This window comes from Podarcis gaigeae (genome assembly GCF_964106915.1).
Source record: "Podarcis gaigeae genome assembly, chromosome: 6".
In the NCBI taxonomy this organism is placed as follows: Eukaryota; Metazoa; Chordata; class Lepidosauria; order Squamata; family Lacertidae; genus Podarcis; species Podarcis gaigeae.
The window spans coordinates 79,521,522-79,536,002 of NC_139682.1; the positions used below are offsets into that span (position 1 = coordinate 79,521,522).

A 14,481-nucleotide genomic window follows, 5' to 3' on the forward strand; every position below is an offset into this window, starting at 1 on the left:
GTCTTCTTTTCCTTCCCACTGCAGAAAGGAAGGAGCTGGGTTTGGGCGGCGGAGGAGAACTGCGCCCAGGCAGACGATCTGAAAGTTAGTGACTAAGTTCCCTGATCGGCTTGGAAGAGGGAAAAGGTTATGCTGCTGTTTGAGACGCCCGATCCTGTGCTCGTTTACTCGGGCGTCGATCCAGCCGCGCGTAATAGGGCTTTGCTGAACTGGCACTCTGCCCACCCCACGCCACGCCCCCAAAAAACAAGCCCGTGGTTGCATTCAGAGATTGTGATCCTAAAGACGCTTCCTAGCCAGCCACTTAGAATCATAGAATTGTGGTGTGGGAAGAGAGTTATCTAGTCCAATCAGCTGCAACATTAGAGGGCTTACAGGTGGGACTTAACCTGTGCCCCTCACAAGACGCACACACATGGAAATGCAGTGATGGAGAAACCTACACCTGTTGAGTGTAGAGACGGTTTGAGCATAACACACTGATCCCAGCCAGATTGCACTGGCTGTCAATTAGTTTCTGGGCCCAATTTGACCTATGGAACTTTGAACGGCTCAGGATGGCAATACCTCAAGAACCACCTCTCCCCACATGAACTATCCCAGAACCTGTGATCATCATCTGAGGCCCTTCTTCATGTGAGGTTCAGAGGGTGTGGTGTCCACACAAGAATGGGCCTTATCTGCAGTAGCTCACCATTTGTGGAATGCTCTCTCCAGGGAGGTTTGCCTGATGCCTTCATTACATATCTTTAGGTGCTAGGCAAAAACATTTCTTTATTATCAGGCCTTTAGCTTATTAACATTCTAAAGGCTTTTAAATGTGTTTGGGGGGATATTATTGATTTGTTTCTGTTTTTTGTTTTACTGTGTATTTTGTGTTCTCATGTTTTATTTTTATGTTGCGAACCATCCTGTGATCTTCTGATGAAGGACACTGCAAATTAATAATAATAATAATAATAATAATAATAATAATAATACTTGTCATGTACCATGAGCATTCTGTTGGAGGTAAGTCATCCTAATTATGACAATAGTAGAAAGTTTGGAGTGGATTATTTATATATGTAAACAACACTGCAATTCTATATACACGAACCTGAGATATGCTGCAGGTATCAACCATATGGCCTGTAAAAACATAGCTGTTCATCCTCGCCTTCCATGTTTGTTCCAAAGATTTGGCAGATGTAAATATTTATACTCGTAACAGTATTTAATGTGTTCTAGTGAGTAGCCTTAGTTATTGTGTTATTACCACCTTGATAGTTATTCTTTAAAGTCAGTATATAAATCATTTTAACAAATGAATCTCATTGAACTTTCTGACTTCCTTTTAAGTAGACGTGTATAGAACTGCACTGTAAATGTTGAAGTGTGAACCTTGAAGCAGAATGGCTATACTAAAGGTTCTCAACTTTTCTCGGTGGGGGATGCTTCCCCACCCAATTGCTTCACCTTCCTTTCTGGAAGGCTTCAGAGCTGAGTTTCTACATGACATTTAATGATTCAAAGAATCAGCATTGGCAGCACAAGCTTTAATACCATTCATAAGCTTACCAACCAGCTATACTCATCCCTGAAATCTTGCAGTTCTAGTTCTCTCCAATATATGTAAGAAGGTATTTCTTGCACACCGGGCACACATCATTCTGTGCATAGTACTTTACAAAACAATGTGCATAGGGTGTGCATGCGGTACACCCTGTAATTCCTTGTCAGTAAAAACCAAACTTGTCGGTTTGCATAATTAAGCATTTGGGTGTGCCTAGTCATGCAAACAAGTGCCGAAATGAATCCTGGTGGAGTCTTTAGTTTTGAATGGAATGAACTTCAGTGGAGGCTTGTAATCTATATATAAGTATAGTAGCTGTTCCAGGTAAAAAGTATCTGCATGCAAAATGCTTTATAGCCTAATTTTAAGCATACTGTACTCAGAAGCCAGCCTTACAGTGGGGCTTATTCTCAATAAAATTGTACGATTAATTCCCATTAATTCTCATCATTCGTTATAACCATATTGTGAGGTGGGTTAGGCTGCAATATACTGATTTGCCAGAGGTTCTAATGGGCCTCCTTCTCCACCCCCAACAACAAACCAGCTCATAAAATTTGCAGGTGTGCATGCACATGCTGTTAAAACTATATTTGGGTTTTTTCCTAAGGAAAACCTGAAACTGTGCAGTAGTATGTGATGTTAAGTGCACACATCTGTATTTCTCTTCTGTGTTTGCCCACCAGTACTGCTTAAAGTCACATTTCATGACATTTGGAAACTTACACAGTATGGGAGACCTGGGTGTTTGCAAAAGAGAATAAAGTACCTTAAGTTCATAAAGAGTTTCGCTTACTCCTAGTCGAGCTTGCCTCTTCCTGCTTTTGGTAGGCTCAGGGATGACTAATGGGAAGCAAATGGAGCAAGTATTTCCCCATTTCCCACTACTCAATTTTGACCACCCAAGCTTTCAGTCACCGTATGCCTACAGCTGGTCGAAGAAGACTTTTCCACTTCCTTCCATAGCAAGCAGTTGCCATTGCTGTTCTAGTCTCCCGATCAGGCCAGGCCAATCCCTGCAGCTGCCTGGCCAAGAGCAATGGCAGGATGAGCTCATCCATCCATCCATGTGCACAGGGCCAGATTTAGGTGTGATGAGGCCCTAAGCTACTTAAGGTAATGGGGCCCTTTATATGTCCAGCTGTCCTTTGTCAACAACAAATTGTCGCTGATTTTTGTGTTGAATATATGCTGTACAGTATGGTAATTTATGGACCTAATAAGTATCTAAAGCCATTTGCATATGTTGCCATGCAGCCAGTCTATGCAGAATGTAGGCACCCTATATATAGAAATGAGCAAACCAGTGATATTTTAGGGAGCAGACTAGCAGGCCATGACTTACATCATATTATCTTTTATTTTGGAAATGGTACATTTTTTTCTTTAACTTTTTTGGGGGGGCCCCGAAGAGAGTGGGGCCCTAAGTTATAGCTTGTTTAGCTAATACATAAATCCGGCACTGCGTGTGCAGAGGGGTGCAGTGCAGACTACTTCTGCTAAAGCACTTTAAAGCACTGTTTAACAAACCAAAGTCTCAAACCTGCCTATGGTGGTTTCAGGGTTGTTTTTTTATGGGAAAGGCAGCAGAGGGTGGTGAAATTGGTTGCTGAAACAGTACTAAGGAAGGAGAAGTGAAACTTTGAGGTGTTCTTGCAATCAGAATTCACACACACACCTACTAGAGGTCCTCTTTTCTCCCATGGGTGGAAAAAGGCATTGATCACCCCCACCTATCTCTGTGCTGGTGTTATAATCAACTTCACACCCATTCCAGTGCATTTCCCTAGAAAACTCAGCACACCTGTAGCACACACTACAGCAACTGTAGCTTTTTTTTTAACTCATGATAATTTCATGAGACTGAACGGTGATGGGTCCAGATTAAGGAATTTAAATTACAAGTCTCTAGATAGGTTTAAAGTGTCCTGATTTTTTTCTGCACTTTAGGTGGAAATAGAATGCCAGCTACATTAACAGCTTTCACTGCTAAGTCTGTTACTGTATCGACAAAATATGGTTTCTAAGGCAACGTCAACACCCAAGGGACTTCAGTTAGGGCAAAATCATTTTTCAAAAGATATTGTCTGTTTCCAACATCTACATCAGGAAATCTCTTAAAAGCTGAAGTTGGAATGCTCTGAATTAAAGCTAAGTGTCATTGCAAGTAACCCATAACTGTCTTAATTATGTATTGTGCCAACCAGGGTCAGTCCAAGACATTTTGGTGCCCAAATTGGCGCTCTCCACCACCAGGGAAGAAGGGATGAGTGAAGATCTATATCAGGAACAAGGGGGAAATAGAGCTACATAAGATCTGCTGCCCCTGTGGATCCTGGCACCTGAGGCAGTCGCTTCACCTTGCCCCATGTGTGGTCTGGCCCCGGTGCCAAGACAAATGATCTTTCCTCAGAAAAGCTGCACAATTTGGAACAGACAAATGTTGATCTGGGAAGAGTTAAACACCACCTCCCCACCTGCCATTTTGCAACTCTGTGCCCTCTCTGGAAATGGGGCTTCCTCTTTAAAAGTATCTGACATACTACAGTTGCATGTATTTGCATATATTATATAATGGGCAGTTTAGTCCAAGGCAAAGGGCAAACAATATAAATAGCTGAGGAATGTAGTCACCACACTTAAAAGCTGCTTTTTCAGACTTACTTAGCCTTTATATAAAAAAGGTGTTTTAAGTACATTGACAAATGTAGAATAGACATGGCAAACACATGAATCACACACTCTTCAAAGGGACAGAATGAACTGCAACTCCCTCTTGAATGTGAGCTTAACAAGCAAACCTAGCTTTGCCCTTGTACAATGTGTGAAATGGGACTTCCGGGTCGGCGCCATCGCCGAATGGCGGGCTCCCTCCGAGCTCCGGAGGGAGCCGGCTTGGCAGGGGCTGGGTCCTACCGCACCGGCGATGCGGGGACCCTTAAAAACCACGGCCAGATTGAGGCCGTGGACATGGAGACTCGGCTGGCACCGTTAGCGCCCTCCCGACTCGTGAAGGAGCCTTTTTAAAGGCTACGGATCGGGTGCCGGGGAGAAGCGTGGTGCTTTGAGTTCTCTGCTATCCCTGCCGAGCGCAGCCGCATGCCATCCGGCGGAGAGCGCTGACTTCTTCTATTGAAAATTCGGCTCTAAAGAAGAACCCGTGAGTAATTGGAATATGGACTAAAAAAAAGGGGGATAAATTTTTAAAATTCGGAGCGAACGGGGGAGGTGGAAAAAAGGAAGTCAGCCTACCCCTAAATTGTAGAAGAGCCAAAACAAAGGACTGGACAACTAAGATCGAGTGTAACCTTATCTTGCCGAATCAGCAACTTCGCGAGGGAAAATTATAAGATTGAGCTGGAGGAGAGAAGTGGAATTGTTTTTAAAAAAGCAACCCCCCCGGAATCCCTGGAGCGATTCGTGAAACTGCCTGGAGAAAAGTGATGGAGGTTTTGACAGCTGTCAAAGAGCTGTCAAAAAGGAAGATTAAAATAGAGACTTTGTTATGAGGACTTTGCCGGTTATATTTGTTACAAATTGAATACAAACTGTTTTAAATATCGGTCAACAAGCTACTTGGTCTGGTGGATGTGATTCTGGAAGGGAACTTTGTTACTGCAATCCACCTAGAGGAGCCGAGGGACATTGCATGTGTTTTTCACAGGAAATGTGAACAGTTGAATGGAACTTTCAATCTCCTGGGAAACTGCAGGAATGGAACACTATTTTGTCTACAGAGGTCTACACACTACAGGAAACAATGGAACTATTTGTTGGAAAATGAAAGGAACATGATGTAATGCTTTGCTTCAAGAATAACAAACCTCTGCAGAGACACTAGAAACTTTTGGAAAAAGAACATTTCTGTGGGAGAACAGAGAAATAAAAAGGAGGAGAATGATTGATAAGAACAAGGAAACAACAAGAACTGGACAGAACTGGGGGATCATTTGGGATATTCAGGTTTGACAAGCTTATGGATACAAAATTGGAGTTTTTACTCCTGGATATAAAAACCTGGATAGAAGAAATGGGCCCTTATTTGATAGACTCCTTCTACGATTGGACATCCGTAATTAAAGACTGGCAAAGAACCGGAGGGATATAGTGTAATGTGGGAACTCCAGGAAGATATTAGAAGTGGAGGGATAGGTGAAACGCAAAGGGGAAAGAGGGGAGGGAAAATTGGAATCCAAAGACTGTAAAATTATTATTTACATTTATCTTATTTTCATCTGTACTATGTTCGAAAGGGGGAAACCCGTGGAAGGGTATAGATCGATCTTAGGGGACGAGAATTTGGATAAATTGGGTTATTGACGAAGAGTGTAATTTGGGGATAAGAATTTGTTGAATTTAATTGCTTATTTGGAAGATTTGGAACACAAGAGGGGGTAGGGAGGGGAAGTCCTAGTTATTGGCAATAGATTGGATTTAATTTGTTTTGATTTGTTCTAATTTGGAAAACCTTAATAAAAATTATTATAAAAAAAAAAAATACAATGTGTGAAATGGATCACAGGATCTCCATGTAGGAAAATACATATGGACTATAATATGTGTGAAGCATAGAACAAGTGCTTATCATGGTACCAGTTACACCGATCACAACATCACATCAACCATTTCTTAAATAATAACAAAATTGTACAAGTAGAGCTGGCTGACTTCCATTTATATAGCTGGTTTTGTATCTTGACTGTTCACACAACATAGTGGTATGTATTAGAGAGGCCTACATAACTATTTTTATGCAAAACTTTCACCCAGCTATTCTGCTATTCATATGTTGTTTAAGATCAACCAAAGAGTGGTCATAGTGTGTGATTGCATAATCTGTTTTAATACAGATACTGAGCTAGTGAGTCATTCGGACATCCTGTGCTAGCTCATCATTTCTGCTTGAGCAATAAATTGCATAGTCAAATTTGTTACCTTTGACAGTTTCTTAGCTACATTAAAACAAACACTGTGTTTTGAAGTCATTCAAGTATGACTGCTGGGAAAACAGAAAGCTACAAGTGCAAATTGCTTTCTTTTTTTTAAAGGAAATATAGCATCTGGAATGTTTGATTGGGATCAACTGCCACTTGGCTGCTTCTCTCCCATAATTGTTGATTATTAGTCATTCTAGCTGATTGCAACAGAGGGAAAAGTGAGATAGTACAGTCTATGGGACCAACTGTTAATGGCTCTGCCTCTCCTAGAATTGCCTCAATGACCATTGAACCTGCTCATGAAACAGTTACAGTATGTAATTGTAACAGAATAAATGCCTGAATCTGGATCTTTTCCTGTTCCTTAACTATCTATTTTCCTTTTTATACCATAACTCTTAGCTTGTTAAGTCTGTGGATAGGAGCTTTGTTCTCTCAACATTCGTGCCACTGCCTAAAAGATGATAGATATCATTATTATTATTTCCTACGGTTGACAAACTATTTATGAGCTCTTCCAAACATTATACAGAAGTACAAATGCTATATCAGATATAAGGTGGCTTAATAAAACGATATTGTGGAAAGGAAGGCGATAAATATATGATAAAAATAAATGTATATTTTTAAAAATAAGTAGTTTGTTGTATGTGTATTAAACAATAAAATCATATTGTCGCAAGCTTTCATGTCAAAAGGCAAGGGCATATAACTATTCATGCTTGGCTTGCCATGGCAAAAGATCAGCAAGGAAAGACAGATATCCATGTTAATTGTATGGAGACTCCTACACACACACCCCCTAAATTCCTAGGCCATTCTCTTTTTGTCTGTTGAATGTATCTATTAAATAGAGAAAACACAGCTGGTTTTGTTTTTTGTTTTTGTTTTTTAGATGAAGGAGCTCACCATGACAGACCCCATAGTCACAGCCCAAGGGAAATCAATACAGGAAGCCCTAATTGATTCTCTGATTTTCTCAATGCTAAGATGCCACAAACAATACTACAGTAAAACCTGAAAGCCTCATTATCACCTTGTGCACTTGCCAGATCAAGAAAGATCTGTCAATTATCTTAGATCACTAGCAGATGATGTCATTGCTCCATCTATGAAAATAAGTCCTAGAGCTACATTCCCTACATTCCTCTTCGGTTATTACACCACTGCTTGACCTCCTGTATGCTGGCATGGTACATAAACTAATTAGAGCATTTCGCCTATTGATTGGTTGATTATGGAGAGCCCTGAGATTTCCAGAGTCTTTTACAACATGTATTTAAGGGGGCTTTTAAAGCCTCAACCTGTCCATCCCGCCTTTGTTAAACAGGCAAGATAAAGTGCCATTCCAAGACAGCTATACTATTTTGTAAGTCTTTTGTCAGCCCAACCTATGACTGGTTTGGCTCCATAAACTGAGTGAGTCATCCAGATGTGATTTTGCAGACCATGCTGCTGGCAGCAGTACAGCTGCTAGCACATTTGCAAAGCTAAGCAGTGCCTGGTACAGTTTCACATTGGATAGGAGACCATGTGTTGAGACTAGATGACCCTCAGGGCCCCTTTCAACTCTGCAATTCTATGATTCTAAGTTCTTGGCACTCCCAACTAGGTGCCTGTTTTTCGCACTTCTGAATAGGGTGGCCAAAAGCTACAGGGAGCAGGGTTCCTGCACCCTTAACAGCTGTGTGGAAGAAGGAATTTTAACAGGCTTCACTAAACTATTAAAGGTACAGAAACCACATTCTCTTTTGCTTCAGTTTACCTTATTGCCAGATGCAAAAACAGGGTGCTTCTCATGTACCTTTAATATAGAAGAGGAGATTTTAGCAGGTGGAATTTGTCAAATAGACCAAACTGGTCTCATCCATTGGTTGGAGAAGTTGCAGCTATAGGTAGTTTGCTTCTTCACCTATTCAAGAAATAATATTTTGCTCCAGTTACCCCCTGCTAAAGGGGATTTATGCTGTGGCCCCAGCCAAAGGACTTAAGGGCAGTTTTGTATTGTGTTTGTGGGGTGTTGGTTTTTTAATAGTATTACCTGTTGCTTGTAAGCCACCTTAAGAACCACTTGATTGAAAGGCTGGGTATAAATCTTCCATGGTTTGCATCCATCCATCTCAGGAGATATTGGAGGAGTGTGCCTTTGGGGATGAAGTCAAACTGTTGGAAGGTTGCAGCACCTGCTGTGGCTGTTGAGACCAATATGGGAGAGACATATTTTGTTGCGCCTGGGCAGATGAAGGCATCCAGTTGTGCTACTGCAGATGCACCATGTCATTTCTTCTCTCTGCACTCCTCCCAATGATCATTCCTTCTCTGGTCACTGTTGACATGAGCCAACTGATTGTCTCCAGGCACTGCGGTCATCTGCAAGGGCTGGTGTTACCAGCCTTCATGTCACATTTGTAAGTAATCCAGATTTGGTCTGCCAACAGGCCCAGTGCCTGAAGTCAGCTCCTTGTAGAGCACATTGTTGGAGATCCTGCCACCTTCCATTCTGTGGACATGACTAAGCCAGCGTAGACATCTCTGAGACAGGACTGCGAACATGCTGGGAGTGTGGGCTTAGGAAATCACATCATCTAATTAATAAATAACATATTATAATAAATATTCAAATAAATAAATAATAAGATCAAGCATTACCTTTTCTCCACAGATATTCAGGGTGAAAAGTCCTGTCCACCTCTGTATCTGTCCAGTTTGGGAGGGTGGGTTGGAGCACATAGCTAAGACTGCAAATCAATTGTATATAAGGAAATTTTTACCAGATTTTGATAAAGAAAATTGGCTGATGTGAAATTTTTTTTAATGGAACTTCTGTTTCTGTCATTGTCTGGTTCTCCAGAAGTAGGGTAACATTTGAGTTACACGTGAGTTATGTATGCATTTACTATTAACCATATTTAATTTGGAACTGTTGCACTCTCACTCAATGTGATGCATTGATATTGGTGTCAACAATATTAAGATGTTATATATACATGCATTGTCTAACACAGTCCTTTAATTAGTGTGATTCCCATTTGCCTCAATACCACCCACATCTGACTCTATTTATAGCCCCTTTTCTAAGACATGTACACTCCTGCTTAATATAGCTTATTAAAAGGTTTCTGTTGTTCACCTCCAGAGCAAAATTGAATACAATAATGTGGCTTAGACTTTCAGAGGAGCCATGTACCCGTTTACATCCCAGTGTGCAAGAACCGTTGCCAACTTAAACTGCTCATAATGACACCAAGCCAAATATGTTTCATATGTACAGTGGTACCTCAGTTTGTGAACTTAATCCGTTCCGGAAGTCCGTTCTTAAACCAAAACTGTTCTTAAACCGAGGCATGCTTTCCCTAATGAGGCCTCCCGCTGCCGGTGCCCTTCCACCATTTGGATTCCATTCTTAGACCAAGATAAAGTTCTCAAACTGGGACACTATTTCCGTTTTTGCGGATTTCATAAACCAAATTGTTCTTAAACCAAGGTATCACTATATATCAATAAGGAAAATGTTTTGCACCCCAAAATAAAGATTGAGTCACTCCAGATGACATGTGACCAGTGCCAGGAAACTGTTTCCTACAAGACATCCTAGCACTCCGTCCAGCCTAGTGTGGTGTCCCCCCATGCTCAAACATAATGTGCCATGATGTGTGTATGTATATGAATGAAAGTGGGGATATACATTCAACACCACTGTCCTCTAACACTTTAGCAGCAACAACTATGTGTTCCTAAACTAATGCATAGAAATTGTGATTAGGTTTTATGATTCACAATTCATCATGACCCCTCTCAATGACTCAGTACCACTGAATAAAGCATGTCATGAAAGTCTGTCTTTTACAAAGCAAAAAGCAAACTGTAAAATGATTAATTCATAAAATATTTATTAGTGATGATTGACAGGGGCTTCAGAGTTGATGGGTGAACAGAATAATATTTCTGAGATGAGGGAAATAAAGGAAATCCCTGAGCCACTGAAGAAGTGCTTGGCAAAACAAATTTGTGTGTCTCTGATTTCAGCTCCAGTCCTAAATCCCAAGTGCCATCTAACTAAGTAGACCTAACTTTTGAGTAGACGTTTATAGGATTGAATTGTTAGTTACACATATTCAACATCTATATATTATAAAATACATAAAATATATTTTGTTAATACCTTTTATGTATTTTATTCTTCTTGAACATTTGTAGTGATACTGTGAACACAGTAGAGGGAGCTATAACATCAGGCTTATAGATGGAGGTTTAAAAAACCACCACCAACAACCACTTTTATAATATACTGAATAGCAAAATATTTAATGCAGATTTGAAAATGTAAGCTGCAGTTAAGATGAGGTGTGTATGTATGGGACAGTCGTTGTGCATGCAAAGATGACAGCTTCAGTGAATACGAGTTTGGCGGAAGGAAACATCAGGAAATCAGGTAAAGACATCCCTACTCCCTCTCTGGTGTGTACAGCAAAGTGAAAAAGCAACTTGAAACACGGTGGTGGGGTGACAACCACATTGTGTTTTAAGTCCTAATGTAAATAAGGTCAATCTCTAACCCCCCACCCTACCCCACTGATCCTTCTTGCTGTCACTGCCTGGTCATCTCCCTCTCTGAGTGAGGAGAGTAACCTCCACACTTGCCTCACCTCCTTGGTTGCTGTAAGGATTGGCCAAGGAGAGGGCACACCAATGGAGAAAAGCCCCACTGAAGGCCAAATGTCCCCAAAATCTAAAGCCACCCAGGTGATGAAATATCATTACACTTGCTAGTCTGATGCAGTGTTGAACTAGGACAGGAGGGAGAGACCCTTGTTTCAAATCTCTGTTCGGCCATTAAGCTCCCTTGGGTGACCTTGAGCAAGTCACTGTCTCTCTTCTTAACCTACTTCAAAGGTTTGTTGTAAAGTCAAAATTGATGGAGATGAGCCACGTACTCTGCCTTGAGCTCCATGGATCAAAGGTGATAAATAAATTGAAGTAATTGGTACCGCATTATATTTGGCAAATACATCTTTGGCTCTTCTGCATTTAGGCAATTTGTTAAATCAAGCGACTAATGATATCAGCAGTCTTATTATTACTACGTTTTTTGCTGAGCGTGCTCAAGACAGTAATCCTCTTGCTATTTTAAGAAACTTCTCCTCAATTGAAGGTCCTTAATACATTTAGAAATCTATCCTGCGCAACGGTTTTTGGCCAAGAAGGGCACAGGAAGGGTGTGAAAGAAGTTTCTCCAGGTCACTGATCCAATAGCACAAGCACATATCAACTGTAAAGGTGAGGAGATACGGTATATTGTTTTATGCTCCTTGGCAATCAGGGTGGCTAAAAAGTGATAAAAGGAGTGAACCACATCACATTAATCACTGTAAGAGTGGAAGGGTTGGTGGTAGCAACTATTTTAGAGCAATGTGAGACGTGATCAGGGAAAGGATGAGGTTGTGTAATGTAGAACTTGTCCCTCCTCCTCTTATGCTTTGTAGGTTTGCCACTTTTCTGACAGCGCTTTAATAACAGCTCAGTGACCAACCTAAATTGGGCATGGGTTGTTTTCACCAATAAGCCTGCCCTCTTAACACCTAAATACATACAATGGAGTAAGCCCCACTGAACACTGTGGGGCTGACTTCTGAGTAGACATGATTTGGCTTGCGCTACAGGGTTGCCCTCTTTGTACTATTATCTTTTATCTGGAACATGTTCTTAACTGTCCAGGGGATGGCAAGTTGTTAGAGCAAGGCTGGGGCACCTGTGGCTCTTCATGTGCTGCTGGACTCTCACCATCCCTAGCCCTGAGGCAAGCTGAGGGCAACTGCCACGGGCGGCAGGACCCACACGACCAGCAGGTCCCATTGTAGATCTTTATTCCCCACCCCTTGTCCCTGATGTATATCTTCAATCCCTCCTCATTCCCTAGGGGGGAGTCATTCTGTGCCAAAAAAAAAGTCCCGGGGGCCGGCCCTGCCGCCTAACCCCTGGCCATGCTGGTCTGGGGCTGGGGAATCCCCGCCATTTTGTCGTTCGCCTCAGGCGCCCAAAACGTCTCGGGCCGGCCCTGCCCCTAACCACTGGCCGCGCTGGCACATAAGATAGCCACGCTGCCCTGAAAGCGGCTGGCGGACTCGCCTCTGTGGCTTCAGGAGGGGAGGCGGTCTTTTTTTTTTTTTTTTTGAACGGCGGGCGGGCGGGCTCAACAAGGCGAGAGCGGCGGGGTGTCGCTGCGTGGCAGCGCCGCCTGCCTGAGGCGAAGACAGCGCGCGCGGGCGGCAGCGTTTCTAGCGTTTCTCTTCCCCTCCGCCGCCCTCCCCTTTTCTCCCCACTGTTCCTCCTCCTCCTCTTTCTCCTCGCCGCCGCCTCCTCTTGCGCTTGGTCACAAGGGTCGAAGGAGGAAACGGCGCGGCTGTGGTAATGGAGGAGCCGGCAGGGGGTTAGCCCGCCGGTGGGGTGGGGAGGCTTCTTCTCCCCCTCCCCCCGCCGCCTTGTTTACTTCTTCCTTCCTTCCTCCCTCCCCTCGGCTGCTTCCCGCCGCCCCGCTTCATGGCCTTCATGATGATGAAGAAGAAGAAGTTCAAATTCCGCGTGGAGCTGGAGCTGGACGAGCTCTCCTCGGTGCCCTTCGTCAACGGGATCCTCTTCTGCAAGGTGCGGCTGCAGGACGGCGGCAGCTTCAGCGGAGAGTCGTCCAGGTAAAAAGAGGAGCTAACAGCCTCGGCCGCCGCTGCCACAACCCCTCGTTTTGAGAAGCCCTAACCTGGCCAGAGCGGTGGCAAATGGCAGGCGGAGAGATGTCGCCGCTCAGCCCCGTTATAGTGCGGACGCGCCCCGGCACAGAAGCGGGGCTTCTCCGCTTCCCCCGCAGCCGCAACACACCTGTTAAGTCTTCAACGGCGCAGGAGACACGCTCATTTTGCGCGGGCAGGGAGGTAAATGCTATAGACGTGTTTCGGTTTTGATCCTCCTCCTTTCCCAGTCCTTAAGAGACCCGGTGGGGAATGAACTTGTTTCCTCCTCAAAACCTCTTGAGCTCCCATTCCCACTCCCACCCGCCAAATGCCTATTTTCGGTGCCAGGGCTGAGTTCTCTTCTAACTGCATGATGCACGTGTAATGCAGCAGTGAAGTCAGTATCTCTGGTCACACCGTTGGGTGACCAAAATAATGCATTTGCCCCAAAATGGATGGGATTCGGCGTGAGGCTTCCAGATCAAAAGGTACTGTTTCCAGGCAGATTTGAGCCCCTCAAACCTATTGTGTTTGAGATATAGATAGATAGATAGATAGTCCCTAAGTTGAGGGCTGAAATTGGTGATTATGGAGTAGTTTCCAATTATGTTAAAGATTAGATGCAACGCATGCATATACATATACATATACATACAAACATACACACGCATGCATTGCATTGCATCTAGCATCTAATTTCCTTTAACGGAATTGGAAACTACTCCATAAATCTCACCAACTTATTGTTTTCCTTCCTACGCGACCTAGCAGTTCTGTTGCTGATCCAGGCAACACAGAACTGGAAACCCCACAAATGTTGAGACCTAGTGTTAGGGATTGCTTAATAATATCCAGTCACAAAGTATTCCTTCAGTAGACCTATTACAGAACAGCCCTATAAAGTACAGTGAAATTTCTGGGAGGGAACTAGAAAGGAGCCAGAAGGTCCAACGCCCAAGACTAGGCTCTTACTACCGTCTCGCACAACTATCTCTATTTTATGCCATTTGCAGAGACTAGGAATGATCATTGTGTTGCACGAAGGTGCCAGCAAAGTAGATAGCTCCAGCTGGAGTACGTAATTATACAAAGTAATGCAGTACGCTACAGAAAAAGATAAACTAAAAATCTCAGATTTTAGCCTGACACGTAAGCTTGTCTGATCGTCCCTAGGGAAATGGAGAAAGGTATTATTTCAGCCAGTGGACCAGTCACACATTACACAAAATGCTACTAGGATGCTGGCTTGAACCACCTTGAGGCTACT

The 14,481-nt window shown here is 43.0% G+C and overlaps 1 protein-coding gene across 2 annotated transcripts in view; it reads left to right on the plus strand.

The window, feature by feature from the left end:
• Positions 1 to 12,484: 12,484 nt before the first annotated feature.
• The window catches only part of EEIG2 (EEIG family member 2), a 34,127-nt gene continuing 32,130 nt past the window's right edge, over positions 12,485 to 14,481 (plus strand). The window contains exon 1 of one of the 2 annotated variants that reach the window (XM_083745874.1): positions 12,485 to 13,178. In XM_083745874.1, coding sequence (XP_083602000.1) covers positions 13,030 to 13,178 — 149 coding nt within the window. In that variant the 5' untranslated portion in view covers positions 12,485 to 13,029. The remainder of the gene's footprint in view (positions 13,179 to 14,481) is intronic. The other variant, XM_083745875.1, reaches the window with a different exon arrangement.